Genomic DNA, 26794 nt, shown 5'->3' on the forward strand with positions numbered 1-26794 from the left:
TATTCAACTGATTTAATGATGATGCATGCAAAAAGTACCAATACTAAGTATAACACGAAATTAGAAGTCATGATGGTGATGACTAAAAGCATTTTGCACCATTGGAATTTCCCCCCTCTGCACGTTGCGTGCAGAATGACGCAATTGGCAATTAAAAAAATGCAACACGTACAGGGAGTATGATGGCAAGTGAACTTTTAGTAACCTTTCTCTTATTTAGTAGTCTTTGCAAAAGTGTAACAACACACAAGTTAGATATTATATGCAGCTACAGCAATACTCTTTTGATAAGACGTGGAATACAAGAAGAAAGTGTTTTGTTTGGATCGTCTCTCTACAATTCTCTCTCCCTACGAGCAACGCATGGTCTTGAAGACATTCGGGAGTGTTTGTGATTCATCGGCACGTCACTGTTGCTTGCGACCATTTCGTTGCAAATTCGCAGCCTACGTGCAAAACGTGACGGTCGTGTGACACCCGCTGCTGCTGACCTGTCACACAAGTGTGTTATTGAGCAACTTTCTCAAAGTAAAAGGGAACAAAAATAAGTTTTGTTTTCTTTTTTTTAACTAGTTTGTCGTTTTCCGTGTTGTATAACAAGTGAGCTTTTTTTTGTAAAAGTTGAGAAAATGGATGGATGTTCTTAAAGCGTTACAAGAATGGAAAGTTTTGAGGGGAAGGGGGGTTCTGGGGGGTGTCATTCGCTAAAATGCTTCCAGGCGGGGTAGGACGCCGAGGACGTGAGGTGCCTCCTGATTGGTGGAGAAATCTAATGGGCGGAGCTTTGCCGTTTGCCTATTTAACGCTTTGTTCCATTGTTACTGCTGGTGTTTCCAGCTGAATCTGACTGACAGTGGGTCTCAGTCCGAGGGACACTTTTAGCACTTAATCCTCAATTTTCCTCCTGTCTCTCTCCTTCTCTCTTTTGTTTGCTTGACAATGTCTTGCGCTCATTCCCTGGACGGGAGCTTCCCACCTTCCCCGGCCGAGGACGGAGGCGGCTTGAAGCGGTTGTCCTGGGGCAGGTTGTTGCAGAGGCTCGCCGAGCTCAAGAGGCTCAATCGCAGGCAGTGCAGCAACAGTGACACCGGTGAGTGCTGCAGCAAACCTTTCTGTCTCAGGACACTCTTTTCCTACAGGATTTGACAGAATATTCGCTTTAAAAATAGATGTTATGTGCAATGCAACATGACAAAAGGCATAAGGAATCCTTGCCTTTGTGATTCAATCCTCATACACAAAGCATTTTATCATAGCATTTCTAATAAAAGGAAATTAATTTTTGTAATTGGCATTTAATTCATTGGACGCATATACAAAAAAGGAGGTTGCATCAACTAAATATGATCAAGCAGAACATTTTTAGGTAATATGTATATTCTATTAAATGAATGCAACATCAAAAAAGTCACAATGGCACAATTAGGATTCCGGCACAAAGCAAGCCATTTTTAAACTGAGCATTTTACTGTAAAATAAAATGAAATGTAAAACAAAAAACAAAACAAAAAGAATAGCATTGTATGAATGGAACGGAACACTGATGTTGGGGTCCAAAATCAAGTTGACAGTTTATATTTATTCTTTTATAAAATGCTATGCAACAAAATACAATACAGTAGGCATACACCAGGCTGCCTTTGTTATTCCTGCAAAAAAAACAAAGCTTTTAAATTTTTGCTTGGAATAAAATACAAGGAAACCGACAGGATGGATGTAGAAAAAAAAAGGTATGAATCAAAGAATATATAATGAAAAACTGAAGCGTAAAAAAATCTAAGAAAATTAAATTTCAAAAAGCAAAAAATATATATAAACTGAGAGTGTAATTGAACTAAAACTGCTTCATACAGTTGCATTTTGCTCTTAGCACCCACAACTCTAATGAGGATATTGAAAATAGATGTGTCACTCAAACCGCTTTTAAATGACTCGCCGTCCTTTCTTTTAGGTTCCGTTGCAGACATGTCCATGTCTAATTCCGAGAGCAGCTTGTTCTGTTACCCCTCCGAGGAGACCCTGGCCGCAGAGCTGGTGGCCACCATCGAAGAATCCCTCCACGGAGCCGCGCACCTCCTGGGCTGCTCCCGTATCCTCGTACCCGATTCCCTGCTGGATCACGTGGGCCTGGAGCTGGTCCATCTGGCGGTCAGCGAGCCGTGCGGCCTGCGGGGAGCGCTCATCAAGTTGTGCGTGGACAGGGGTGAGCCATGGCCTCCGTGCAGCGTGGACGAGATCGCCGTGGACGCCGCACTGGTGCCGACCTTCCACGTGACCCTGGTGCTGAGAGCGGAGTCGGGCGGACTGTGGCCCAAAGTCCGCAGGTTCTTTAAAAGCAGCCGATCCGAGCAGACGTGCGAGACACCTACGAGGCACCGACACTCTCTAAGACTGAGCTCTGGCTTCAGGGCCATGAAAAGGAAGTTGTACAGTTCAGAGGAGCTGCTCATTGAAGAGTGTTCATGACCAAAGCACTCCGCGACTAAGAAGTCTCAAATGAACACGTTAGGTGACACTAAGGGCGCACATGCTGGCGGATCCTGATTTTTGTAAAGGCTCGCTGTGCATGTTTGCGGCAGAGAAGTATCTTGGAGATGTCTGGCAGTGCGATCATTTGGTGGCAGAATGTCAGCCAATGTCAGGTTTAACCTGCCTTTGCACCACACGCCATTTTTAAGATGTATGCTGGTCACAAAAATAGAACCCTACGTGCACAATCCCAGAAGCAACTTATACTGTGCACAAAAAAAAAAAAGGCGCCTGTGGCATCTTCTCACCCGGTTTCGGGTGAAGTGTTTTTGTTTTTAAAGCATTTTAAAGTTGCTTGACAAGATAACTTTGGTATTTGATGGTCAAATGTGACATGTTTTTGTACTGAAGAAAAATAAATTATTTTCTATGACTCGTCTTGTGTGGTGGTTGCGCTAAAGTCCCAGCAATTTAATAAAAATAAAGGTTTCTATTTGATTTTTTAAAATGGTCAGATCGTGGCCAGGTCATTCATAAATGAAGAAAACAATTTAATAAAATGTATGCAAGTTATGTAAAAGTTTATTTGGTTAATTTTAAGTTAAATATTTAGTTAAACATTATTTAATAAAACTTATTTAACAACTTCACTATTACTAAATAACTGAATATATATTTTTAAATTTACAACAAAACAAACTTGTGGATTCTGGGACTTTTCTTGGAACCTTCAAGCAACTTGTAACTAACATGACATGACAAACGGTGATTCCAGACAAAATTTATTTCAAAAGAAAACCATTAGACAACTCTTTGCTTGTTAATTTAATAAATAAGGTTTACCAGTGCAACATTTTTTTTTCTCTCAATGATCTTGATCCAACGGGCTACGAGCAAAATCACTTAACGTTAATAATAAATGATATTACCTTTGATAAATTCTGCACTGTTAAAAACTCTAGTCAATATGTACACTAGAAAGAACTATATATATATATAAAAAAAAGCAAAACAAATGAGTGGCTCAGACATGTGTCTATGACAAGGCCGGTTGGGGTTCTCCCAAAAAAAAAAAAAAGGGATCAGGAGAGAAAATCAATATCAGCAGCTTCATTTAACTGTTCAAAAACGGACAACCTACGGACCCTCGCCACCCTGAAGTTGCGCGAGAGAGGAAGAAAACGTCAGCCGAAGCCTCTTGCTTGTTGTATGTGAAGTCAGTCGACAGGAAGCTGCGGAGTGGTTCCCGGATGAAGCCTGCTGCACACAGTGCGTAAAGGCCCGTTTTCATTCGCACTCCAATTTGGGAGGTGAGGATCCGGAAGCGCTATTCCAAAACGATTCAAGTACCAAGAGAACCTAAAAGAGAAGACATTTTATAACCCAAAAATTACAAAAACATCCCACACTGTCCACAACAGATTTATCATCATTTAGGTTTCCGAAAACTTCTGTCCAGGGTGGATATTTTATTTATACCAGATTTTTTTTAATGTAATTTTTTTAAAAATATACTGTATATATAAAAAGCTTTTTTGGGGGGTTTACATGAATTGTGTTATTTTAATTAATTACATTTTTGGGACTTATTATCAAAGTATCACTTATATAAGCAATAAACATAATCCTGATAATGAAACCGCCTCGCTCTGACTCTGTTTATAGTTATAAATGTTTTAACCTACATCCAGTTTCGTACTAAACTTTGATGTAGGTCAAAAGTGTTGTTGTTCACTTCAGTGAGACATCGACACCAACCTGGCTGCCGCTTTAGGAAACCGCTTTTATTTCCTTGGCCAAAGTTCTACGGTCACACGGTGGAGAGAGTTTTCCAAGTCCTTCTGTTGCTGCACTAAAGTGGAAATCCAAGTAGGACACGGTGGAGTCGACTATTAAACCGAAATGCTTGCCAAACATACATGCAAACACAACTGGGCTATCGATGGGTAGCTAATGTACCCGACAATCTCTTGCTCCGCCTTTTCTAACATACTATGAACATAGTTTTCCATCGCCATATTGCGGTTTACTTATTGAAGGTTCAGTGAATGGCGGATTTTTAAAAATGATACATTTCAGTACAGTTACTAAACTGCACGAGTCGGATAAAACAGTAATAGCAAATTGAATATAGCCTACCATATGGTTTAAAACTTTTAACAAAATCCCATACAAAAGTTAAATATTTTAACTTTTATTATTTATTTTATTACCTACAAATTTGCTATATTTTACAAGCCAACTCATATGAGCATCTAATAAACAACTTAACTCAGCAAGCAAATGGACCAACTGAAATTATACAAAAATGAGATCATATTTTAAGTAAAAGACTAGCAAGTGAATAAATAAAATTTATGAAATTTATTTTATAAATATAAATTCATAAGCCAATAAGGTTTACAGCATGCACGTTTTACCATCTTATTTTCATTTTGTTTATCTGCAATGATTTTAGATCTACAGCAGAGGTCACTATTGAGTGACCAACACAGTGTCAATACAGTTTGTCTAATGTGTCAATACACTCCTTGAGGTATCATCGTCCCATCACTACAAGATGCAACATGATGTTTACCATTGAATGTTAGCATTAAGATAGCTTCTGTTAGGCTAATAATAATGGCAGAGAGTTGTTTTGGGGTTATTAAGTACTTGACCGGATATTTGACTGATAAAAAAACATAAAGCAAAAATCCTTTGTACTGCAAAAAAATGGTGCGTTGAATTTACTCCATTTTATTTCGACTACAGATAAATTTTCTAAGTATACTATTGGATGTAGATTTGACTTAAAAATGTAAACAATTAACATTTCAACGCTCATTGTTAAAGCTCGGGAAAAAAAAACATCAACAGACTGAGTTAACGTACCCGTAACTGTCCAAACAGCTTCTAACCGTCCAGTATGACTTGAATCTCGGATAATCGGTTGCAGCTGGGAGTCCCCATCCTCTGCGCCCTCTGGTACAACTCAGAGTCCCCGAAATAGCGAGCGCGGTACATGAGACCTTCCTCTGAAAGCGCAGAACATAACAAGCGTCAGCTGCAAAGCATTCTTCAATTAACAAGCGTTGCCGGTCAAGTGCGCCCACTCTGCTGCTTCTCCTTCCAGCAGTTGTTCCTGAGGTTGGTGATGTAGTCCTCCTCCACCGTTCTTTCCACATTCTTCAGGTTGGCGCCGCTGAATTCATCGTTAAAACGTTCGCCCACGTAGAAAGGCACCTTCAGGTGGGACGTATGCCTTTTGTGAACGAAACCTGCCGACCTGGGCGGGACGGACGACGCGTTTGCGGTTATGATTTGAGCGGCGTTTTTAAACGGACGGCAGGCGGGCCCGCAGGCCATCCACTTACGGGCGGTAGCTAAGGCTGTAGGGAGGGTGCGTGACCATCAGCTGGCTGAGCGCAGACAAAAGGATGAGGATGAGGATGGGCATCAACTGGACAAATAGAGCCAGACCTCCCTGCTCACAAAGACAAAACAACACAACTATTCAACTGCGGGAAAAATGGCAAGCTTGTACTTTTGTTTAAATTGATATAGTTATAGTGACACAAATTTGGAGTTTTTTGAGATGCAAGCCCTCGATCAGCCTTTTTTATTATTTTTTGCTTTGACTTGAGAACGCAAACTTGAAATATGACAGTTGTTGTAGTTAAGCCCTTTCCACGGGTTCACAGTCCCGTCTCATGGATCTTTTTGGTGCCTTTTATATAACTATTTTGTTCTGTATTATATTCATATTATGTGCAATTCAAATGTCAGTCCCTAGATGGTGGCACACTATGTTTTGACACAAATTTAAAAGAAGAAGAGTGAAAACAGTAAAATATTTCAAGATCAGTATAGTTTTCGCTGTAGATTATTGAAGGTCAATCTTGCTTTTTACACCTACAGAATGCGTCGGTTGTATGTTCATTTTATAAGGTACATCTTCGGGCATGAGGATTGATTTTACTGTGAGGAAAAAAACACACGATTTTGTTTACAGCAAAAAAAAAAAAAAAGTGCAGTGAATGCTATAAAAATGCCAAGTGAGTATTTAAATAGGGTATTTCTATATCACATTTTTCACTTAATTTGGGGGTGGTTAGGAACGTAACCCCCCCCCCGTGATGGCAAATAATTTATTGTTCAGGGTCATCTTTTCAGTTTCACAGCATCGGGCTGAATTTAATAAAAGTTAAATAAAAGGGCTTTCACAAGTTACTCATTTAAGCATTGCTTATCATATCGATTATTCCATCAATTAATCGGGCAATTGTAACTATCAATTATAGTCTTAAAGTAGAAATGTTTGTGTTGACCCTTTTTTGTGGTCGACTAAACTGACCCCAAAACAAGCCCTATTAAGTAAAATAAAGAAATGCAGGTTTAATGTAGGGTGAAAATGAAGACTTACATCTCTCTGCTGCTCTCTTCTTTCTTGCCTATTGTGGTGCGCAAAGTGCATTCTTCCGTTTCTGTAAACGTGTACATTACCTAAAAGTAACAGGCCAATCCAAAAGCATTAAAAAGTGGACACTGGCAGACTGCAGGTGTAGTTTGAGCTACTTTTGACTGACTGGATGGGAAGCCTCCTCCAAAGAACATGTTGAAGAGGTCCTCAGGCGAAATGTCGGCTTCAAAGTCACGATGATGCCGCTGTCTGCTCGGGTGCGACCTCTCCTCCCCGTACTGGTCGTATTGCCGCCGCTTCTCAACATTGCTCAGCACGGCGTAGGCATTACCAATAGCTGAAAGACGCAGGTAAGCAACATCATCGAGGTCAACGAGCGCACATACTTTCGTATCTCATTGGTATGGATTACCATTCCTGTACCTTTAAATGCTTCAGTGGCTCCGGGTGCATGGTTTTTATCAGGGTGGAATTTAAGAGCCAGCTTCCGGTATGCTTTTTTGAGATCTTCATCAGAGGCAGTCTTTTCTACCCCCAGGATTTGATAGTAATCTTTACAGGCCTTAATCCTGCAGGGATGACCCAAATATGGTGATCAGATTTTGGGGAAACAACTGATTATTTGCATGGGGGATAGGGACCATTGATGCCGCCCTACAAATATTTTACTTTAATTGTCTTTCAGTTGAGATGTTTTACTTTTTGATTAGAGTTTGAAAAAAAGATTTGCTTTGAAAATTTAATTGCCCAGTGTATACGTCAAGCGGCTCATATTGGACATGAATTAAAAATGACAAATAATTACTGGTAATGCTTATAGTGCCATTGATAAAATGTAAAATATTTAAGAATTGCAATGTGAATGTAATATTTATTTAATTTGTTTGTTGTAATTCTATGTGATTCATGGCACCGTATAGCAGAAGCAGACTGTATGGGATAGGCAATAATAAGCCTTTTGTGCTTCAGCCTATTCCTTTTTTGGTTAATTGATTTGTTTGAAAGGATGTTTGTGTTTTCAGCCGAAATAAAACCACCCGTTCATTTTAAAAACAAGTGGATTAAATTCGTCCTAGCAAAAAATAATCCAAATGAGTGATTATTTACACTGGATTAAATTCTGAAACAAATGTCTGTTTATGTTTAATTAAGGCGTATTCATTAAATAAAATAAGTATTACACTCATAGTGGTATAAAAAAAAAAATAACCATGCTAACATTATTTACATAGCAACGTTATTTAATATCATCATAGCATCAGAACAAGTATACTGACTTCCTGACCGCCTCCATCTGCTCGGCGGTGTAAGATTTTGTCGAATCTGCGGGGCCCTGTGCGAACGTTTCTGCGTCCTCTCTGTGATGACGATGCCTCATGGAGGGTCTTTCTCCGTTAACAGGTCCACCATTCTGGTTCGGAGGCTTCCCATTCTGTGCTAGCGAGTCCAATAAGCCTGTTCGGGGGGAAAAACGACGGATGTCATCCGAACCTCGCAATGTTAACTAGCCCCAATCATACGATGCTAACGGTTAGCATTGCAATGGGGAGTCCGCCGTTTGAAGAACCCGGTTTATTTAACTTACTTTGGGCTTGGTCCGTCGGAAACAAACGCTGGGCCTTTTCTAGAAACTTCCTGGCTTTGTCCGGCTGGTTGTTACTGACTGCATTCAGTGCTATTTTAATGCAACGCTCCGCTTCGTCCTTGTTTGATTCCATTGCGACGCGGCGGAAATATTTACTTGGCCCAACTCTGGACGAAGAGTGATGACGTCACGCAAAGGCACTGCTAAAAAAAAACAACTAGTGGACACGTCATAGCAGTGCGACCCTCGCCGGTTTGTTTGTCCCTTCACCTGCGACTCTACGAGACCTTCACAAGTGGCAGAAACGCACCAAAAAGTTGAATGCAGTTGCCATTAAAAGAAGAGGAAGAAGAGACTCCTTTAAACACGAGTTTTCGCGTTTTAATAGCGTTACGTGTGACTTAAACTGGCATTTTTAGCTACTGTTGCTGTGTGGCATCTTTGAGAGCCAAGATGGCTTACGGTAGGCCATTCATTCTTATTAAACGGCTTTTTGTGCGTCCTAAGTGGCAGACCTTACTGCATTTTTCATCTAAAGACACTATAGCTGCTGCTCAGGCAACACCCCAACCAGTAAAGAACCGTCAGATTAAGAAACGCAAAAAGTCCACCTGGGCTGGTGATTTGTCCTGGGAGGACAGGCTGGCCTCTGTGGTCACCCCCTTGTGGAAGCTCAGTTATGACGAACAACTGGAAATCAAGCAAAAACACCAGGAGAAGATACTGGAGCAACTTTGCGGTGGAGGAAAGACTACATTCCCGGTCCTGCCTATCCTGCCGTCCCCAGTTAGGGAAGGTTACCGAAACAAATCAACATTCTCCATCAACAAAGGAGTGGACGGGAACCCCAAGACAGTTGGGTTTTACGTGGGCAAAGGCAAGGACAGGAACATTGTGTGCGTCAATGCAGACCACCTGACCAACATGCCGGAGAAGCACAAACAGGTGGCCAGATGCTACCAGGAATTCATCCGCCGCTCTTCCTTGGCGCCTTGCCTCCTCTTCCACGAGGGTGGCCACTGGAGAGAGGTCACGGTGAGGACCAACGCAGCAGGCCACACCATGGCTATCGTGTATTTCCACCCACAGGAGCTCACCCGGGAGGATGTGGCGGCCCACAAGGAAGAATTGGCAGAGTTCTTCGCAAGAGGCGCGGGGTCAGTTTGTGAGCTGGACTCACTTTACTTCCAGGAGAACACCATGACCCGTTGTACGCATGAGGACTCGCCCTACGAGCTCCTGTACGGCCGGACACACATTTATGAGCAGGTAAATGAACACAAGTGCAGAAAATTAGCATTTATTGAAGGGCGTGATCGATATGGATTTCTTTAGGCAGAAATTGATAACAGATTGTTTTAGGGAATATGTTAAGACTAAAATAACTTCTTTTTGGGTCCATTAAAACTTAAAATAAGGAAGATATTGATTACAGGAAGAACATTTGACTGTTTTCCAAAACTTTGTCTTTTATTTATAACTGTACAACAAAGAGGAATTTTCAAGTACAAATGCATGCAAAAAAGCAGTAGCTAATCAATTTACATTTATATTTAGTCCATAGATGTATGCAATATATAAGCAACATAATGAGTACTTATACAGTTGTTATGCTACTAATTTACCACAGCATACAAGGGGGACTCCGCTAACCTGTTTTCCCAGTTTCATCACATGACGTTCACAATGTTAATTTTAGAGGTGCCAAATCCAGGTCTAGAAAGTAAAAATCCTGCCACAATTTGGCTTTAGCCTCAGGTGCTTGTTAGCTAGCTCCATAGCTAGCTCCCATGGTGCTCGTTTACCTGCTAGGGAGATAGCTAGCAACCATGGTGCTTCTTTACCTGCTAGGGAGCGAGCTCGCTAGCATTAGGGGCTAAAGCCAAACTGTGTCAGTTTTTTTTTTACTTTCTGGACCTGGATTTTTTTCACCTTTGGTTAATTTTGGCTTTCTGAAATGGATGACAAATTACAAATTCATCTGTTTAATTCCTATTCCACAAACACAGTATTAGGGTTTTCTGATTTTGCAATAATATACGTACATGAGGTATCCATTTATACCAAAATGTATTCTTCAGTTAACAGCAGCATTATATATGAATTAGGCTTGCGTTGCTACTGAAACTTGGCATCTTTTATCCTTCAAAAGTGCATATCAGGTGTCAAATCCAGAGTAGCAGCCAATTTCACAAAGTCATTTAAGTGTTTAGTGGTCATTGGGGACTCCCTTTGGACAAAATTAACAACAACAGTTTAATTATATCGAAAAATTGCAGCTGCGCCGAATTGGACCCCATACGGGCTGGTACATCTGACACCTGTGGGTTAGCCAGTCACAAAAAGTCACAGCAACTCCCCATCGGTTCTTGACTGCCTGACTGTCATTGACAGATTCTGGGATTTAGCTTCCGCATCTCCCCGGACGCATTCTTCCAGGTGAACCACACGGCCGCTCAGGTGCTGTACAGCACGGTACGAGATTTGTGCGTCCCCAATTCTGAGGACAGATCGGGGACTCTCCTTGACGTGTGCTGTGGAACAGGCGCCATGGGCATTACGGCGTCACCCAGAGTACGGCGGCTCATCGGAGTGGAGCTCATAGAGCAGGCGGTGGAAGATGCCAGACACAACGCGGCCCTCAATAAGCTTGACAATTGCGAGTTCATCGCCGGGAAGGCAGAGGTCGTCCTCCCTGGCCTCATGTCCCAGTTTGCGTCTGGGGACGGGCGCCTCGCGGCCGTGGTGAACCCAGCCCGCGCCGGTCTTCATTACAGAGTGATCCGGGCCTTACGCAACCAGCCCGCCATCCGCCGTCTTGTCTATGTGTCCTGCAAGCCGGACGGGGAAGCCATGAGAAACTTCAGGGAGCTTTGTTGCGAGCCCGACCCAAAGAGGAAACTCAGAGGGGACGCTTTTTCTCCAAGTCTGGCTGTGCCTGTGGATATGTTCCCACATACTGAACACTGTGAACTGGTGATTGTCTTTGAGAGGTAGCAAATGGCATATTTCATTCGTCGGAATCAGATCTACTGTCTTAGTGACAGCTACACCTCATAACTTGTTGGACGCCTGGCCATTACAACTTTACATTATGGTTGTATGATATCGCAGTGCGGGCACCTCAGTGAGGGGCGAACGTTTGCGAGTGTTGTTGAAGGTAGCGAATGTGCGTTCCCGTCGGGGCTCATTTAATGTTTGCAAACGTTCGCCAAAAGTATAAATGTTTTTTCCTGTTGCAGGGAAATTTTGAATGTTTTCAAAATTGCTTTGCGACAAGAAAAAACATAAAAACTGTTTAGAGAACGTTAAGAGAACATTAAGCGAATGGTGAGCAAACCCTGATGTGAAATTAACATTCGCTAGGTTTGCCAGCAGTCATGTAGTATTTCTCGTGAATATTGATAAAATGCAAATTGTTGTTCTTAAGCAGATCAATAAAGTTTTTAAAGTTTATTCCATTAGTCTGGTACTACTTGAAATGGAAATTTATGAAATGCTAACAATTGCTATGCTAACATATAAAAAGATAGCAGGTTGAGTGCAGAAACCACGAAGGCATCTCAGCAAGGATTTTACCTCATCAAATGGGAATTGATCTAATGCTTACATGCTATCAGTAGCTAATATGCTAACATTCTGTATAAGATGGCAACCAGAAACCGAACCACTAAGGCACATCTGTATGTATTTTACTCTTATCAAATGCACTTAATTTCCCTGTTAGTGTAACCTGCGATTGATTTTCTTTTACGTTCCCATTTCCATCCCATTCATTCTACTAAATTCCCTTTTGTACTCACTGTCATTAATATTTGCCATGACGACTTTACGGAATTCATGCAAATACAGGATACCAAACTGAAGTACATTTTTTTTTTTATTAACTGTAAAAATGCAGCAATCAATCATATAATCCAGTGTATGTCTGCATTAACAAAGGTATTAAAATAAATAGGCATTCCTGTTATGTTTTAAAGGTATACGCTTAATCGTATTGTGGCTTGAAAGGCTCGTATATGGACAGCGCACAAGTGAAGGCTGGGCATGCGAGGCAGCAGCAGTCATGCTGAAAAACAGTTCAACAGCGTAAAGGTAGGCGACATTTAAAAAGCTAAAAACTCATACCTGGAATCCAAAAACTGTAAAAACACTCAATGTCCCTTAAAGTTTGAATTTTCTGCATCATTTCCATTTATATATATTTTTTGCAGCAGTGTTCATTTTTAAGGTAATATAAAACAGACCAGCTGTCAAGAGTACTAGGCATCGCATGTAAATATTATAAATTCAATGTGACTTAATATTGATAAAAATTCTACCTAATCAGCAGAAATCAACATCACGGATGAAAGAAACGCAACTCTTGAAATTGCGTTCGCTAATTTTCTTTTGTGGTAACCATGCATTTACAAACATCTTGGAGTCGCTTACCTTTTAATTCTGCAGTTATCATAGTGGCCACTAGGTAGTGCTATTAAGCATTTCTGAAAAAGCCTGTGCAATGGTACCTTGACTCGGGAGTTTAGCTTTGATACGTGCAACGACATAATAAAACAACCAATATGGTCGTATTGTGTTGGAGGTCTTGTTGATTTACGAGACTTCACAAATGAGTATTTACAGACTGGCCCTGCCACCTAAAAATGTTGCATGTCTTTTGAAAACAGTGTGATAAGTTTTCACAGGTAGGCAGGAATTACTGTGCTGAACTCTGTGGTTTGACCATTACAGTATAACAGACATAACCACAATATGGCCCACGATGAAAAAGTTTGACACCCCTGATTTCAAGCCACCAGTGAACCTAACATGCATGTTTTTGGAATGTGGGAGGAAGCAGGACTACCCGGACAGAACCAAGTATGGGGAGAAAAATGCAACCTCCACGTAAGAAGGCTGGAGCTGAGATTCGAACCCAGGACCTCAACTGTGATGCAGATGTGCTGACAAGCCGGCCACCGCGCTGGTCACTTGAACTTCTCAGTGTAAATCCAGCCCAGCTAACCTGATCAGACCACGTTCCACGAGAGGAGCATTGCGGTTCCTTCCTGAGCTTATCCGTGTATCGAGCCGGCTAAACTTCTTTTAAAACAAGCTACTCTTAGCCTGAACGTGTTGTACAAAAATGCTACAAAAGAGCCGGTGTTTCCCGCAGAAGATACGCTTTCCCACGTTTACAGGGATCCGTTCAAGTGCTCCCTGCTCTCAGGTGACTGATTGTTAGCTTCCTTTGGGTGGTCTCGCACAGTCCTTTTGATTTGTGCCTGGAACTGTTCAAGTTGAATGACTTCCTGGTCCGCAACTGGCGTCAGTCCGTTGGTATCGCTCTGGGCTGCATCGTGGTGCTTTGCCGTGCCGCGCGGTCCGTCATCTTTGGGATCGTTTCTCATGGGTGCCGAGACGGTATCGGGCTGATGGCCCGTCCTGACGGGCACTGGCACGCCATTCAGCTGGCTGTCTTTAGCCGGAACCGCTCTGTTCATCTGCTGCTTGCTACAGACGGGGATCTTGTTGGCCTGAAGGGAGCGGGCGTAGCTGGAAAACCAGTCCCTCTCAAAGGCGGACCGGAGCTGCCCCACCACCGTGGAGTTCTTCTCCTCCTCGACGCCCTCGGGCTGACTGATGACCAGGCCGACGCCCGCGTTGTAGGTGAACTCGTTACCCATCCAGTCCAGATTACCTGTCAGGACAAAAACAGCCATTTTTGCCTCCGCAACAAAGATGCAACTTCCGGCATCGCCCGTGTATCACGGTTGATTCCGATTTTTCTTCTTGTGAACAATTGTGTACTTCATCCCGTCTACAATGGAGGCAATGGCAAGTCCACCTTTATTTTACCACTAGGAGCTAGGGCGTTGTGACTAGGTGTGTGTCTTCTACTTTTAGAAGCAGAGCCTAGAGTGTGGGGAAAAAAACGAGTTGACCTCTACCAAGACTCTTTGCCACTTCCATTTCTTCCAATGTACTTCTATTTTAGCGATTCAAAACACTATCTTTGTTTTTCTGGGGCGTAACGTAAGGAACGCTACGGAGCCTCTCAGGTGACATGGTAGGGACAAAAATATAAATTTGCGTTCCCTTGCAAAAAACTTTGCATTCTCTCGCAAAGATTGCAAGGTAAGAGGACGCCATTGTTTTAAACGAGTTGAAGTACTTCCGGGTCATCCTTCGTCTGACCAAAAGCGACGAGGATGGCGCGTGTAGCAGTGGGAAAGCTTTTCGATCGCCGTACACGCTCCATCCTCGTTGCTTTTGGTCACACGGAAGATCACCCGGAAGTTTAAAAAAAGAAAAGAAAAATTGGCGTGATCTTGCAAAAAAAAAAACACGTTTGCGTTATCTTGCAATCTTTGCGAGGGAACGCAAAGTAGTTTCCCTTCCCTACCATGTCCATGTCATCTTAGGGGCTCCATAGAACTCAAAGGGTGAAAAGTGTGCACAAAATATTAAATGTTCTCTATTTTTTTCATGCAATCCTTATCAAATAACTAAAAAAAAAAAATACACAAAACAGAACTTTGTTATTGGTATAGCATGATAAAGTAAGACAATGCCATGTTGGATCTGATAAGTTACAATGCAATAACGGCCAATTTCCCCATAAACAAGAGAAATAGTCAATGCCGTACCTAAATAAATGGCTCTGTCCGTCACCATGAACCTGTTGTGGTTTATCCCTCGGAGAGTGCCATCCTTCTGCACTCTGGGGTTGAAAAACTTCTGCATACACAAAACACACACGGCGTTGCTTTCCTAACGGGCACGGCTTAAATCCATCCAAGTTTGGACTCACAGCTTCTAGTGAGCAGTTGCTTTGCTCCATGCACAGACTCCGCAGAGACCACACAAAGTTGAAAGTCAGCGGATGAGTGTTTTCCCAGCAGCTTATCAGGAGACGCACGCGCACCCTCCTCAGGATCAGGGCCTCACGGAGAAAGCCGTCGATGCGAGACCAGTACCTTGGACCACGGACAGGCGCGGAGGTTTATTGAGATGGGCGGGTGGCCCGCTGTGAGCAAGCAAGGAGTAGCCAACATGACTGAGCTGACCTGTAAGCGCTGGTGTTGAGCAGAGGCAAGTAGTCAGTGATGGAGATGTACACAAAGTGACGGGCGTCCTTTATAACCCACGAAATGGCTTCCAGGTCGCTGCTTCGGTCTTTGGGGATGAAAACATCTGGGGAGGTCTGCCAACGGAACGAATATCGAGTCAACTCATGACAAATGAAGTTACACATCAACAAGTCGGCACCCAAATGAATGAATGTGTGCTCATTGTGAGAAGGATGACATCATCGTTTCACGCCAGTTTGAAAGTGACGCTGAGCTGTGGCAATCATGGTCGTTTCTCTCACGCCAAGAGAACTTTGCCACCGGTCCTTTTCATCCTCCATTTGGTCTCATGTCACTTTATTTCTTTCCATCCTCCATCTTGTCTAATGTCACCTTCTTGATGACCTCCGTTTGATCTCATCTCCCCATCCTCCAGTTCATTTCATCCCATCCGTCATCTAATCTCATCTCATCTTCCATCTCATCCTGTCTTCTCCTTTCATCCTCTTATTTCATTTCTCCTCATCATTCACCCCTTCTCCATCTCATCCTTTTCTTTCACCTTCTTTAAACCTCATCCTCCTTTTCATCCTCCATTTGATCTCATCCTCAGTCTCATCCCATCCTCAATCTAATCTCATCTCATCTTCCATCTCATCCTGTCTTCTCATTTCATCCTCTTATTTCATTTCTTCTCATCATTCACCCCTTCTCCATCTCATCCTTTTCTTTCACCTTCTTTAAACCTCATCCTCCTTTTCATCCTCCATTTGATCTCATCCTCAATCTCATCCCATCCTCAATCTAATCTCATCTCATCTTCCATCTCATCCTGTCTTCTCATTTCATCCTCTTATTTCATTTCTTCTCATCATTCACCCCTTCTCCATCTCATCCTTTTCTTTCACCTTCTTTAAACCTCATCCTCCTTTTCATCCTCCATTTAATCTCATCCTCAGTCTCATCCCATCCTCAATCTAATCTCATCTCATCTTCCATCTCATCCTGTCTTCTCATTTCATCCTCTTATTTCATTTCTTCTCATCATTCACCCCTTCTCCATCTCATCCTTTTCTTTCACCTTCTTTAAACCTCATCCTCCTTTTCATCCTCCATTTGATCTCATCCTCAGTCTCATCCCATCCTCAATCTAATCTCATCTCATCCTGTCTTCTCATTTCATCCTTTTATTTCATTTCTCCTCATCATTCACCCCTTCTCCATCTCATCCTTTTCTTTCACCTTCTTTAAACCTCATCCTCCTTTTCATCCTCCATTTAATCTCATCCTCAGTCTCATCCCATCCTCAATCTAATCTCATGATGTCTTTCTCCATCGCAATCCCACCTCCCATCTGATCTTATTTCAGCCTTCACCCTTCATCTCATCTCCAATCTCATCCTCAATTTCATCTGCCTTTGTCACTTACAGAGACGTATGCTTGCGCCCTGGTGCCGTTTATGGTGAGCTCCAGAGGCGAGTCCTTGTTGAAGATGGCGAAGAGGCGTTTAGACCAGAAGGAGGGGATGAAGTCCTTGTACTGGAGCCCCCAGTAGACGTTGAACACCCTGTGGAGGTCCAGAGCCAGACAGCTGCAGTTGTACACCAACACACCCAGCTCCTTCCTCTGGTGAGCACAATCACACACAATCCATGCTTTTGTTTGTCTACGTGGTCATATTCACATGCTAAAGCCGTGATTCTCAAATTGGGGTCTAGCAGCTGTAGTTTGGGGAATCTGTAAAATTATTTGCAATAAATTATGTTATGTCGTATCAAAACCCATTTGGGGACCGGCGAGCCAATGAAACAAACGAACCCCTGACTTCTCATTATTTTAGATTGAGGCCAATTAAAAGCTTTAAAATGATTGTGACGCATCTGACATCCATTGAATGAACTGTTACATAAAGATGAAACATTTTGAGAACGAGAGATACTGTGGCCAGGGATCTCCAGTCCATGCTGCCGCTGCCGATGTAGAAATGTCTCCTGTCCACCACCCAGAAGGACGAGAGGAGGCGACCTTTCGTCAGCGCTGTCATGTTCACATAGTGCACCTCGGCGCCTGCAAGCGGACAAAGTCAGAGGAAGCGCACGGGAATCACCCTGCCAACAGGGACCAGGCCCTTATAGCAAATAGCATAGCAAAAATAAATCAAAACTCCCTGAGAACAGAGAGTGTGCTTATATAGAGATGCATCACTTCAGCATATTTCCTTGACACCAATTACCACCTTGGCGTCACACAAAAAACACAAATTCCACCCCTTCATATTCACAATTTGCACATTTTTATTTGGAACCTCCCCTAAAAAGTTTCCAATTCCACGTTTGTGAGCTCTGAAATTCCCTCAGATGCCAAAAGATGGTACCAAAGCTCTGTATAATTGAAACAAGGAGAGTGCTAATTCTAAACCTTTTTAAGGACGGGCGTCAATTACTGGCAAATTTTGGATTTTCACAGAAGAGCTCCGTCCCGATTATTACTGTAAGTGACTTTGCAAATAGCTGACTGCAAATAGGTGACTGAACATGTGAGTCCGAATGCGCCAAGATGGCCACGCCATGAAAACTTGAATGCTGACCGTGTCCGGCGAGCGTCTTGAGCTCCGCCGAGTCAACGATCCCGCTTGAAACCTTCAGCTGGATTTTCTTGGACTTGAGCGCCAGCAGCCTGGACAGCAGAATTCTGCCCTGTGAGGCCGATATACATACACCAAAAAAGTACTGAGCCTTATTTGTTGTGACAGACTTCGAGTACACGCAAAACAGATTTTTAACTTGTGAAATGTGAGCGGCACATGGCGAGGGACAAAAAAAAAAAGAGCAACGGGTGTGTAGCGAATACTCTCATGCGCGGCATACTCTGTTGTAGAACCGAGAAAAGAGAAAGAGAAGTTCGTAAACACGCTGTGGTAGCAAACCTTTATCCGCGTCATTTTTATCCTGATGAATGATTTGCGAGACATGTTGTGAAACCGTTGTTCTTTAATTGGTGTCCAGCAACAGCTAACCTGTTGTTGACAGCACATGAGGATTTGTCTTTGTTAATGTTGGACATGTTTAATATTTACAATGGTCCGCTCAATCATTTTCAGACCAGATTGGAGAGAGGAAAATCCCTACTATGGGATAATTGCTCAAGATAATGTAGAGACCTTAGATAATCTGACTTTTGATCATTTTGATCGCCAAGTGGAAATCGGGCTCAAGTATTTCTCAATTATGTACACCACTTAAAATACTGAACAAGTTTCCCAGTTTAGATTTTCAAGCAGATCATGGAGGGGGGGGGGGGGGGGGACGGATCACACCCCACATCACAGGACAATTGCTTAGGATCATCTTGAGCGACATCTGATAATCAGGCTTTCGCTGACTTTGGTCACAATGGAAAGTAAACGCGGTGAGATTTTCGGACCTCGCTGACCACTGCATACTTTTCAGGGATTTTGCAACGCTAACAGTCAGTTAATGCAGCGCATTAATCAGCAAAATGCTTGCTGATGTTTGCAAACATACAGAGAACACACACACACACACACACACGTCCACGTAGCTGTGTTGCTACAAGCTAAAAGGCCATTAGCCTGTCTTGAAGCCTCCGAGGAGGAGCCATTACCTTCTAATGAACAGCCTTTCGATGTTATTAGTCCTGAGTCTGATCTACTGCACTCTTTGTGCGTATGTGTGTGTCAGAACCTTTTAAACCAAGTCAATAACAATTAGTCAGATTGCAAACCCGAAATGAGTAGCACATTTAATGCAGCCCAAACAACAATAACAACAACACAGCTGCTGTGGCAACTTCCTCTCGTGAGAGAATTTCATTGGAAATTGTCCAAATTCGAAGCGCTGGTGAGAATTGAGTTGCTAATTGAACAAAACTTCAAGTGTAAATGGCCTTGTCTCGCTGACCTGGAGACGGAGACGGCCTCGAGTCAGGAGACGTCTCCTTGATGCTTCTTGGAGACTCGCAGAGTTGCCAGGAAGTTGCATTCAATTCAAATATGTTCGATTGGTTTTCTGAGACCTTTTGGAGACTTTTAAAAGTCTGAGTCTCCGGGACCTGCTGGAGACCAACGAGATTGAGGCGACGTCTCTGCTACTTTGTCCTGACGTTTATATGACATCTCTGCGAGTTGAGATGGCCGGCGAGAAAGGCCTTCAAGGGACAATTTACTTGGAAATTGTTTAGAATTGTTAAACACAAAGGACAGCTTTGTTGGAAAATGCAAAAACTCACCAGTCTAAACATGGCATTGTGATTAATATTACATTTTTGGAATATGAGTTATGAAGCAAAATCCAGCCATTTTTATTCATGTCAGGGGGCGGCCGTTTTGCCACTTCCTGTCGACTGAAGATGACATCAATATTGTTCAGGGCAACAACCAATCAGAGCTCACCTGTTTTCTGAATCTGCGCTGTGATTGGTTGTTACCTGAGACCTGAACGACATTGATGTCATCTTCAGCCGACAGGAAGTGGCAAAATGGCCGCCCCCCTGAGATGGATAAAAACGGCTGAATTTTGCTGCTTAACTCATATTCCACTAACACAATATTAACCAGAATGCCATATTTAGACTAGTGGGGCTGCATAGAACATATTATTGTCAACAAAATGTTTTGGGTTGACTTGGGAGAAATTAGGTTGGAAGTCGTACGACAGAATTCCGTTTGAAAATCTAAAACTGTTCAGCGCAAATGAGAGTATTTAGTGTGAAACTGGATCTGGTTTGTTTGCACCTGTCTCGCCGCAGGCTGAAAGCTGGACTCGTATTCGGAGGAGTTGAGGAGCCACAGCGGGGAAACGATCTCCACCGCGCGGATGGCCCCATCCAGAAGGCCCAGAAGCCCCGCGGAGAGCGGGAGGTGTGACGCCGTGCTGTTTGAGAAGGCCACGTCTTCCGGAATGTTCTCCACCACGACAACTCTGAGGAAGAAATGCTTAAGATGTCACGCGAATGGAAACGAAGCCAAGGTAATTTTCTGTCCTAACCGTAATGACTTAGCGATGTTGTACGTCTTCTGCCTCCAGTGGAGACAATTACCTACCAAATTGGCTTAATGAGGACCATCAATGTATCTTCATTAGCGTCTAGCAGGAAACATTATGACACATCATCATATGTTGTTGTGTGTATGTACAGTAAGTCGAATTGAAGGTTAATGCGCTTACATCAGCAGCGGATGTGATTACACCATGTCAGGAAGAACTGACAACGAGGGGCAGGCGAAAACGACTGCAAAACTGCACCAGCGCTAACTCGATACTTGACGATGTTACATCAGAGGCGCACAGACCGTTAAATAAGACAAACGATTGCCTACGTGCAGTTAAGCCAACGGGAGGCGAAGGGGAGGTGGTGAGACGTGCAGATTGTGATGGCGACCCAGCAGGGGGAACACGATGACGCCGTACAGTGAAAGCGAATTGAGCTCACACAGGCAAATGTGGACCGGCAGTAATAGAATCATGTGATCAAAGCAAGGAGACCAAAATCATTCAATACTCATTTCCACACCGTAAACATGAAATCAAAGCGGTATAAGAGTATTTGTGTTACGTGAGCGGCGGAATTTTGACCCAAACCCAGAGAAACAGACCATCTTATATAGAAAAATACAAAGAGATTCAGATTCAGCCTCGAAGAAAACACTTGACAGAGAAACCTTGACTGAGAAACCTCGATTGAGAGAAGAGCGCTGGATGCGTGCTAGCAACCTGGAACACATGGAACAACATTAGTAGTGATAGGAAACCTTGATGTGCTGAGAGAAACCTCGGCTTAGGAACCTCCACGTACTGACAACTTTGACAAGTGTCATCAAGTAACTCTCGCTAGGGCAAGGCACAATTATACATGACAGAATAAAGGCCTACAGGACAAAAAAAAAGGGTCACAAATACAGAACCTAAAATACAGGACATAAGCGTGACAATTACGGGAACGTAACAAGTGACAACATCATCATCACAAGGGAACAAATACAGGAGCATAACAACACAATGATCCAAACCAAAACACAGTCATAACAATTCATGACAGTTTTGGCATCGCCTCCACTTCACTCTGATCCCGTAGGATAAGCATAAAATGAGAATTTTCTTGAAAATCATACAAAATGTGAAGCATGAAGGGAGTATTTAGTTGGAACTTGTACAAAGTTTTTAAGCACCAGGTAGAAATTAGTTGAACAGATTTCAAAATGTTTAGCATCAAGGAATTTTTACAAAAAAAAAAAAAAAAAACGGGTAGGAGTTAAAATTAATTTGGAAATTGTATAAACTGTTAAAGCACGGGAGGTAATTTAGTTTTACAAATGGTTGAGGATAAGATATAATTTAGTTGGAAATTGTACAAAATGTTCAGTAGAAGAGGTCATTTAAATGAAAATTATAAAATGTGAAAGCATGAGTGAAAATTGTAAAAACAAACAAAAAAATGCACCAGAAACAATTTCATTGAAAATTGCATACAATGTTAAAAATGAGTGAAAATGTAGCTGGAAAATATTTTTAAAAATTCAATTAAATTAAAAATACAATATGATCTATAGATAATGGTTAAAAACCTTCCTAGATCCACTAAGTAAATCCACAGCAATTTATTGACTTCTTCCTTCCATCCAGATTGAAGCAAGAAAACAAGAGACCCATTTTTTTTTTTGCTTTAGATCTAAGATGTTAAATCCGGTTACTGTTACAAATGGATTTGACCAACACACCGAATGAAATTAGACTCTCTGGCAGACCCCCTACGGAGGGCTGTGTAATCAAATCAAACGTATACGAGCACATGCGGGCGCTCGCTCGCTCGCTGAAGGGCACGTTGGCCGCAGTGTGTTTCATTTGCTGGCATGGCTTTGATTTGCCGGCACACGCCAGCTCTCGCTTGGAAATTCCTGGCAGAAGCTGAGCTCGCTCACATTTTGGGACGCGTCCAAAGGTCAGACGGCACACGGGCTTCATGATGGCTACACGCTGAATTCACAAAATGGCTAGCGGGGATGTTGACCCTCCCACAGGATGTTTTTGCTTTGACTGATTATTATATTTTTGGGAAGCGCTCAGGCTTCATCGTAGATTCGGAAAAGAACAACGTAAACACCGACTAAGAAACAGGAAGGAAGCTTGGCTGCATTTGCCTTTTAACATGAAATTGCAGCACCAAAACTCAACAAAATACACAAAATGATCTCAAGAAAACACACAGTGGCGTCAAAAACAATGCGTTTAATCGACAATCTCCAGCCGCACCCGGCGGACCGGTTTGAGCCGCTAAAATGGAACATCTGCACTTGGCGGTGGCGTTGACCAGGTGCTAAAAGCATCATGTGATGTGGGCCTCCATTTACCCTTTTTGCACAGCAGTCTGGAGATCGATAGTAACCTGCTTACAAGATGCCCGACACCAGGCAATTACGGCAGACGCGCTTCACACCGCCTTGTAAGGTCAAACCCGCCGCAATGTAGCAAACAATACACGCTCGGAAGGAAATCGCGTTTGACTGCAGAAGAGGTGAATTGGGCCAGAAAAGTAAATGCCAGAAAAGTCCCCAAAAAAAAAAAAAGATAAACCGCCCACCTGCAGTCCCTGCTGCAGTTGTCCTCCGTGATGCCGTCCTCGTCCTCACCCCAAATGTCCACGGCCGAGAAGATGAGCGCCACCAGCACGGCGAAGCAGCACAACAGAGCAAAAACCACGATGCACTTCTGCTGAGACTAAAACAAAGAAAAAAACATTGATTTTACACGCAGCTTTTGTGAATCAAAAAAAAAAAGAGAGGCCAAGATTGATCCAGATTGAATGCACAACTCAGCCTGGTCCGGCAGTCGTTCCAATTACAGTGGAGCGAGCAGTCCAACGTCATGATTTTGCAAACCAGGAACGGCTCATTTAGCGTTTGCGTCTGCTAGCTTGTACAGTTCAAAGGTCATCAGCCTCTCTTTTTAGCGGCTTTCCACACCATCGCTTGTTATTTCAGCACACGGATTTCGTGACTCCCGCGGGACTTAAATCGATCTCTCCGCCGGTAAATGGAGCATCGCCGGCGGCCTCCCAAGACACGCTTGAAGGGATATTTGGTTCCGTCGGTATCCATCTGCACCCGTGTCCGACATAGGAACGTGCTTTTACGAGCCCCGCTGGGTGCAACGGCAGAACTGTGTTCCCAAGTTGCATATTTCATCGGGACTGTATTGATTAAATTATTTAACGGTTAATTGGATCTGTGCAGGTGTACCTAATGTTGCGACCAGTGAGCTGAAAATGTTCACTGGGGATCAATGAGGATCGGTAGACCTTCTGTTAACTCTTTGACTGCCAGACGTTTTCAGAAAAGGGATGCCGTGGGTGCCAGCCGATTTTAAGCATTTTGACTGATCTTTCAAGGTCCATAGAAAATTATGTGTTTGGACTATGGAAACACACATACTGCTAAAACAAGATTGGACTCTCATCTTCCATCAGAAAAAAAAAGTTTGTTTCTACCTTATTCCGTTTTTGAGTAATCAACAATAGAAAATGGTTAGTTTCACCTGTTTTGAAAAAAACGTCTTTTAACGTCTTTGGCACTCCTCCATTGGATTTTACGAAACGTTATTTAACGTTTTTGGCAGTCAAAGAGTTAAACGTACTCAACAGTGAAGGTTTCGCAGCAACAATGTTTATTTGAAAATGAGCTGATAATTCAATGTGCATGTAATGTGACATTATTTGGTTATTAAAAAAAAAATAATAATTAACATTTCTAGAAATCTTCTACACTGTAGTTATTTAAAATTTAAAAACCCAAATGCCCTTTGGAAAGCACATGCACGCATGAGCGCACACACACACGCACACACAAGGTGGTCGTTAACACGCTGGCAGCCATTTTGAACGCTTTTAATACTGAGGCTGTCAGTTGGTCTCCTTGCAAGTCGAGCCTGCTTGTTCTTTCCTCTTTGACCTTTTCTGCCATCCAAGCAAGCTTCCTGCTGGAGGGCACAACAACCTTGCTTGCCTCATTGCTTAAAAAAAAAAAAGAAAAAAAAAAAGTGGAGTGAAGCAATAATGCCTTTTGTGCACATTAAAGCCTGATAAATGTGTCAGAGGTCCAATTATAGTGCAGCGCTGCTCAGGGGGGTCGGATCCGTTGACGGCACAACGCGAGTCGAAACAACAACGCGCCTCTTCTAATGAGGCGCATTTTTCTACGCTTGCATTGCAGCGAGAACACGACATCACTTCCAGAATTGCTTTCCTTCTTTTTGGGACTTTTAACAACATAACGCACGAAACAATAGAAAAAGGTTTGGCTTGTCAATCACCTCAAAGAACCAATGCAGTTTGTTATGTTTTGGTTCTGTGGGGGTTGGGTTTTTCTTTGTTATGGGTTGTTTTTATTGTTTTATGTTATGTGTGGAAGTTTGTGCGTCAAGTCTTCGTCGCAGCAAAGTAGCCGTTGTCACAGCTAAGTTTTTTTTACTTTTATCGAAACAAGGCACATATTTTGCAGTAGAAGAATCTTATGGCAAACCACCAAACAAAAAATGGAGAAGGGGCAATAAAACAGGCCAAAATTTATGTGCCAGGGCATGACTAGCTGCACTTTTCCAAAGGGGGAGCTATCGTAATTTCCAGGGTTCTGGCATTTCATAGAACTGGAGGCCAAACTGCGAGCGTCGAACGATAATAAACACAGCAGGAGGGTGAAAATAAAAGTGGTTCATCATCGGTGTTGAAGGCAATGAGGTGGCCTCTGATTGGTCGATATCACTCATGCCTTCCCTTGTGCTGTGCTTTTCTTTTCTTTTTTCATCGCTTGTGCCTCACGTAGTGCAAACATGCTAACAAATGCAAAATGTTGCTCAGTAGTTTGTACAGCGTGTAAGATTTTAGGGCAAGTTTAAAGTGAAAATAAACACCTTCTAAATTGAACACACCGCAGAGAAGCGGGCTGTTAACAAGTCTGACAAACTTCAGTGATTCAATCCCGATAAATGGCCGTCTCTTAGCATTTCATTAGCTTTATTTAGCATCTCAACTGATGCCTGCGCCACAACAAATATTATCAATGTATTGATCTATAAGGGTGGACGTTCCCTCGATTGAATCTTCAACGTGATTTGCACGACGCGGCCGTGATGAGCTTGGGGTCACTTCAGACTCTCGCGGCCGCCGCTGAGGAAATGAAACGTTTGTGTCAGCTGTTGAAAGGCTGAGCGGGGGGGCGCCCAGGCGATGGACACGCAAACAAAAGCAGGCTGACGGTGCGGAAGTCGAGCGGAGGCTGTGAAGAACCCGTGTTTGCCGGCAATCGGGGATGCTCGCCTCGTGGAGCGCTCAGCCACCGCACTGATGTCTCCGCTGTCTTTGACTTTATACGGACTTTACGCATTGGATGGCAAGCCTAAGATGTCTTAGGGTTCGGCTTAGAGTTTGCTTACAAGGTTATCATGAAAATGGGTCGTGGTTAGGATGACTGCAGTGATGTCAGGAAGGTGCATCCAATAGGAGACGGGCTTGCAGAGTGATATTTTTGGCAGACTTAAGCGGAATTGGGAAAATGGATTCCCTTTTTTGGTGTTGCTTGTCTCCTGCTTAAAACAAAGCAAAGCCAGGGAGTTTTTTTTTTTTTTGCCGAACTGACAAATAGATCTCATCGAGATGCGGTCTACTTTTTGCCTAAACAAGCGGGAAAAGCCTCCTGGCTACTTCCTGGTAGGGTCCTACCACCTCAGCATTTCCATATATGGGCGCTTTTGTACTTGAGCCCTGCCCTGTGGTGAACACCAACACTAAGTGCAGTGTGAAATAGGGCTGGCTTTAAAAGATAGAATAATTGAAATCGAATAGAATGACCTTTTTGAACCTGATTCACAAAACCATGAATCAATTATTTTGATGTCTCTTTTCCCCATAAATTCTTAAGAAAATAGTTATTTTTTTGTATATTACTGTTTTCTTGACATTTACTGTTCATATGAATTTAAAAGTGTTTTCAAACATTTATGAAAGACCTGACTTATTGTACTTTTAGACAATTCAGAATCCTTTAAATTTATATTTACAATGATTGAATTAGAATTGCTAATGTTTGTGTAACACTTAAGTGATTATAACAAAAAAATCCTTTAACCAGTTGCTTCTGCCTCAAAATTTAATTTGGAATTTAATGTTTGTGGAGGTTGTGTCATGTCCTTGATATTTAGAAGACTTATTGTTCCATAATTAATCAATATCGGATTAATGTGAAGTGAATCAAATTGAATCGGGAAAAAAAATCG

The 26794-nt window shown here is 42.7% G+C and overlaps 4 protein-coding genes across 5 annotated transcripts in view; 2 read left to right on the forward strand and 2 right to left on the reverse strand.

Moving 5' to 3' along the window:
• Positions 1 to 750: 750 nt before the first annotated feature.
• LOC144061980 (DNA damage-inducible transcript 4 protein-like) lies at positions 751 to 2902 on the forward strand. The gene is made up of 2 exons (XM_077582954.1): positions 751 to 1090; positions 1952 to 2902. Exons 1-2 carry the CDS (start codon positions 940 to 942, stop codon positions 2464 to 2466), a joined length of 666 nt encoding a protein of 221 aa, XP_077439080.1. The 5' UTR covers positions 751 to 939; the 3' UTR covers positions 2467 to 2902.
• A 333-nt stretch (positions 2903 to 3235) lies between these two features.
• dnajb12a (DnaJ heat shock protein family (Hsp40) member B12a) lies at positions 3236 to 8644 on the reverse strand. Its single transcript, XM_077581323.1, has 9 exons — positions 8457 to 8644; positions 8149 to 8326; positions 7295 to 7440; positions 7038 to 7208; positions 6875 to 6954; positions 5826 to 5935; positions 5565 to 5737; positions 5344 to 5486; positions 3236 to 3828 (listed from the first exon to the last, which is right to left on the reverse strand). Exons 1-8 carry the CDS (start codon positions 8587 to 8589, stop codon positions 5365 to 5367), a joined length of 1113 nt encoding a protein of 370 aa, XP_077437449.1. The 5' UTR covers positions 8590 to 8644; the 3' UTR covers positions 3236 to 3828; positions 5344 to 5364.
• Positions 8645 to 8674: 30 nt separating this feature from the next.
• Positions 8675 to 11922, forward strand: trmt2b (tRNA methyltransferase 2B). The gene is made up of 2 exons (XM_077581322.1): positions 8675 to 9725; positions 10851 to 11922. The coding sequence occupies exons 1-2, from the start codon at positions 8910 to 8912 to the stop codon at positions 11451 to 11453; spliced, it is 1419 nt and encodes a 472-aa protein (XP_077437448.1). The 5' UTR covers positions 8675 to 8909; the 3' UTR covers positions 11454 to 11922.
• Positions 11923 to 12318: 396 nt separating this feature from the next.
• The window catches only part of LOC144061155 (inactive phospholipase D5-like), a 38193-nt gene continuing 23717 nt past the window's right edge, over positions 12319 to 26794 (reverse strand). For both annotated transcript variants that reach the window (XM_077581320.1, XM_077581321.1), the window contains exons 2-10: positions 23109 to 23245; positions 20266 to 20452; positions 18100 to 18208; positions 17452 to 17579; positions 16941 to 17138; positions 15509 to 15645; positions 15253 to 15418; positions 15089 to 15179; positions 12319 to 14139 (exon numbers count right to left, since the gene is read on the reverse strand). In XM_077581320.1, the coding sequence (XP_077437446.1) occupies positions 13634 to 14139; positions 15089 to 15179; positions 15253 to 15418; positions 15509 to 15645; positions 16941 to 17138; positions 17452 to 17579; positions 18100 to 18208; positions 20266 to 20452; positions 23109 to 23245 (1659 nt within the window). In that variant the 3' untranslated portion in view covers positions 12319 to 13633. The remainder of the gene's footprint in view (positions 14140 to 15088; positions 15180 to 15252; positions 15419 to 15508; positions 15646 to 16940; positions 17139 to 17451; positions 17580 to 18099; positions 18209 to 20265; positions 20453 to 23108; positions 23246 to 26794) is intronic.

This window comes from Vanacampus margaritifer, chromosome 12 (genome assembly GCF_051991255.1).
Source record: "Vanacampus margaritifer isolate UIUO_Vmar chromosome 12, RoL_Vmar_1.0, whole genome shotgun sequence".
NCBI classification, from domain to species: Eukaryota; Metazoa; Chordata; class Actinopteri; order Syngnathiformes; family Syngnathidae; genus Vanacampus; species Vanacampus margaritifer.

What these genes read in the sequence shown, in the direction of transcription:
- LOC144061980 (XM_077582954.1), top strand. Translation starts at nt 940, where the DNA reads ATGTCTTGCGCTCATTCCCTGGACGGGAGCTTCCCACCTTCCCCGGCC. An exon ending in GTGCAGCAACAGTGACACCG is followed by an intron (nt 1,091 to 1,951) that starts GTGAGTGCTGCA and finishes CCTTTCTTTTAG; the next exon opens with GTTCCGTTGCAGACATGTCC.
- dnajb12a (XM_077581323.1), bottom strand. Translation starts at nt 8,589, where the DNA reads ATGGAATCAAACAAGGACGAAGCGGAGCGTTGCATTAAAATAGCACTG. An exon ending in TGGAGGAGGCTTCCCATCCA is followed by an intron (nt 6,955 to 7,037) that starts GTCAGTCAAAAG and finishes TGTTACTTTTAG; the next exon opens with GTAATGTACACGTTTACAGA. An exon ending in CTGGAAGGAGAAGCAGCAGA is followed by an intron (nt 5,487 to 5,564) that starts GTGGGCGCACTT and finishes CTGCGCTTTCAG; the next exon opens with AGGAAGGTCTCATGTACCGC.
- trmt2b (XM_077581322.1), top strand. Translation starts at nt 8,910, where the DNA reads ATGGCTTACGGTAGGCCATTCATTCTTATTAAACGGCTTTTTGTGCGT. An exon ending in GGACACACATTTATGAGCAG is followed by an intron (nt 9,726 to 10,850) that starts GTAAATGAACAC and finishes TGTCATTGACAG; the next exon opens with ATTCTGGGATTTAGCTTCCG.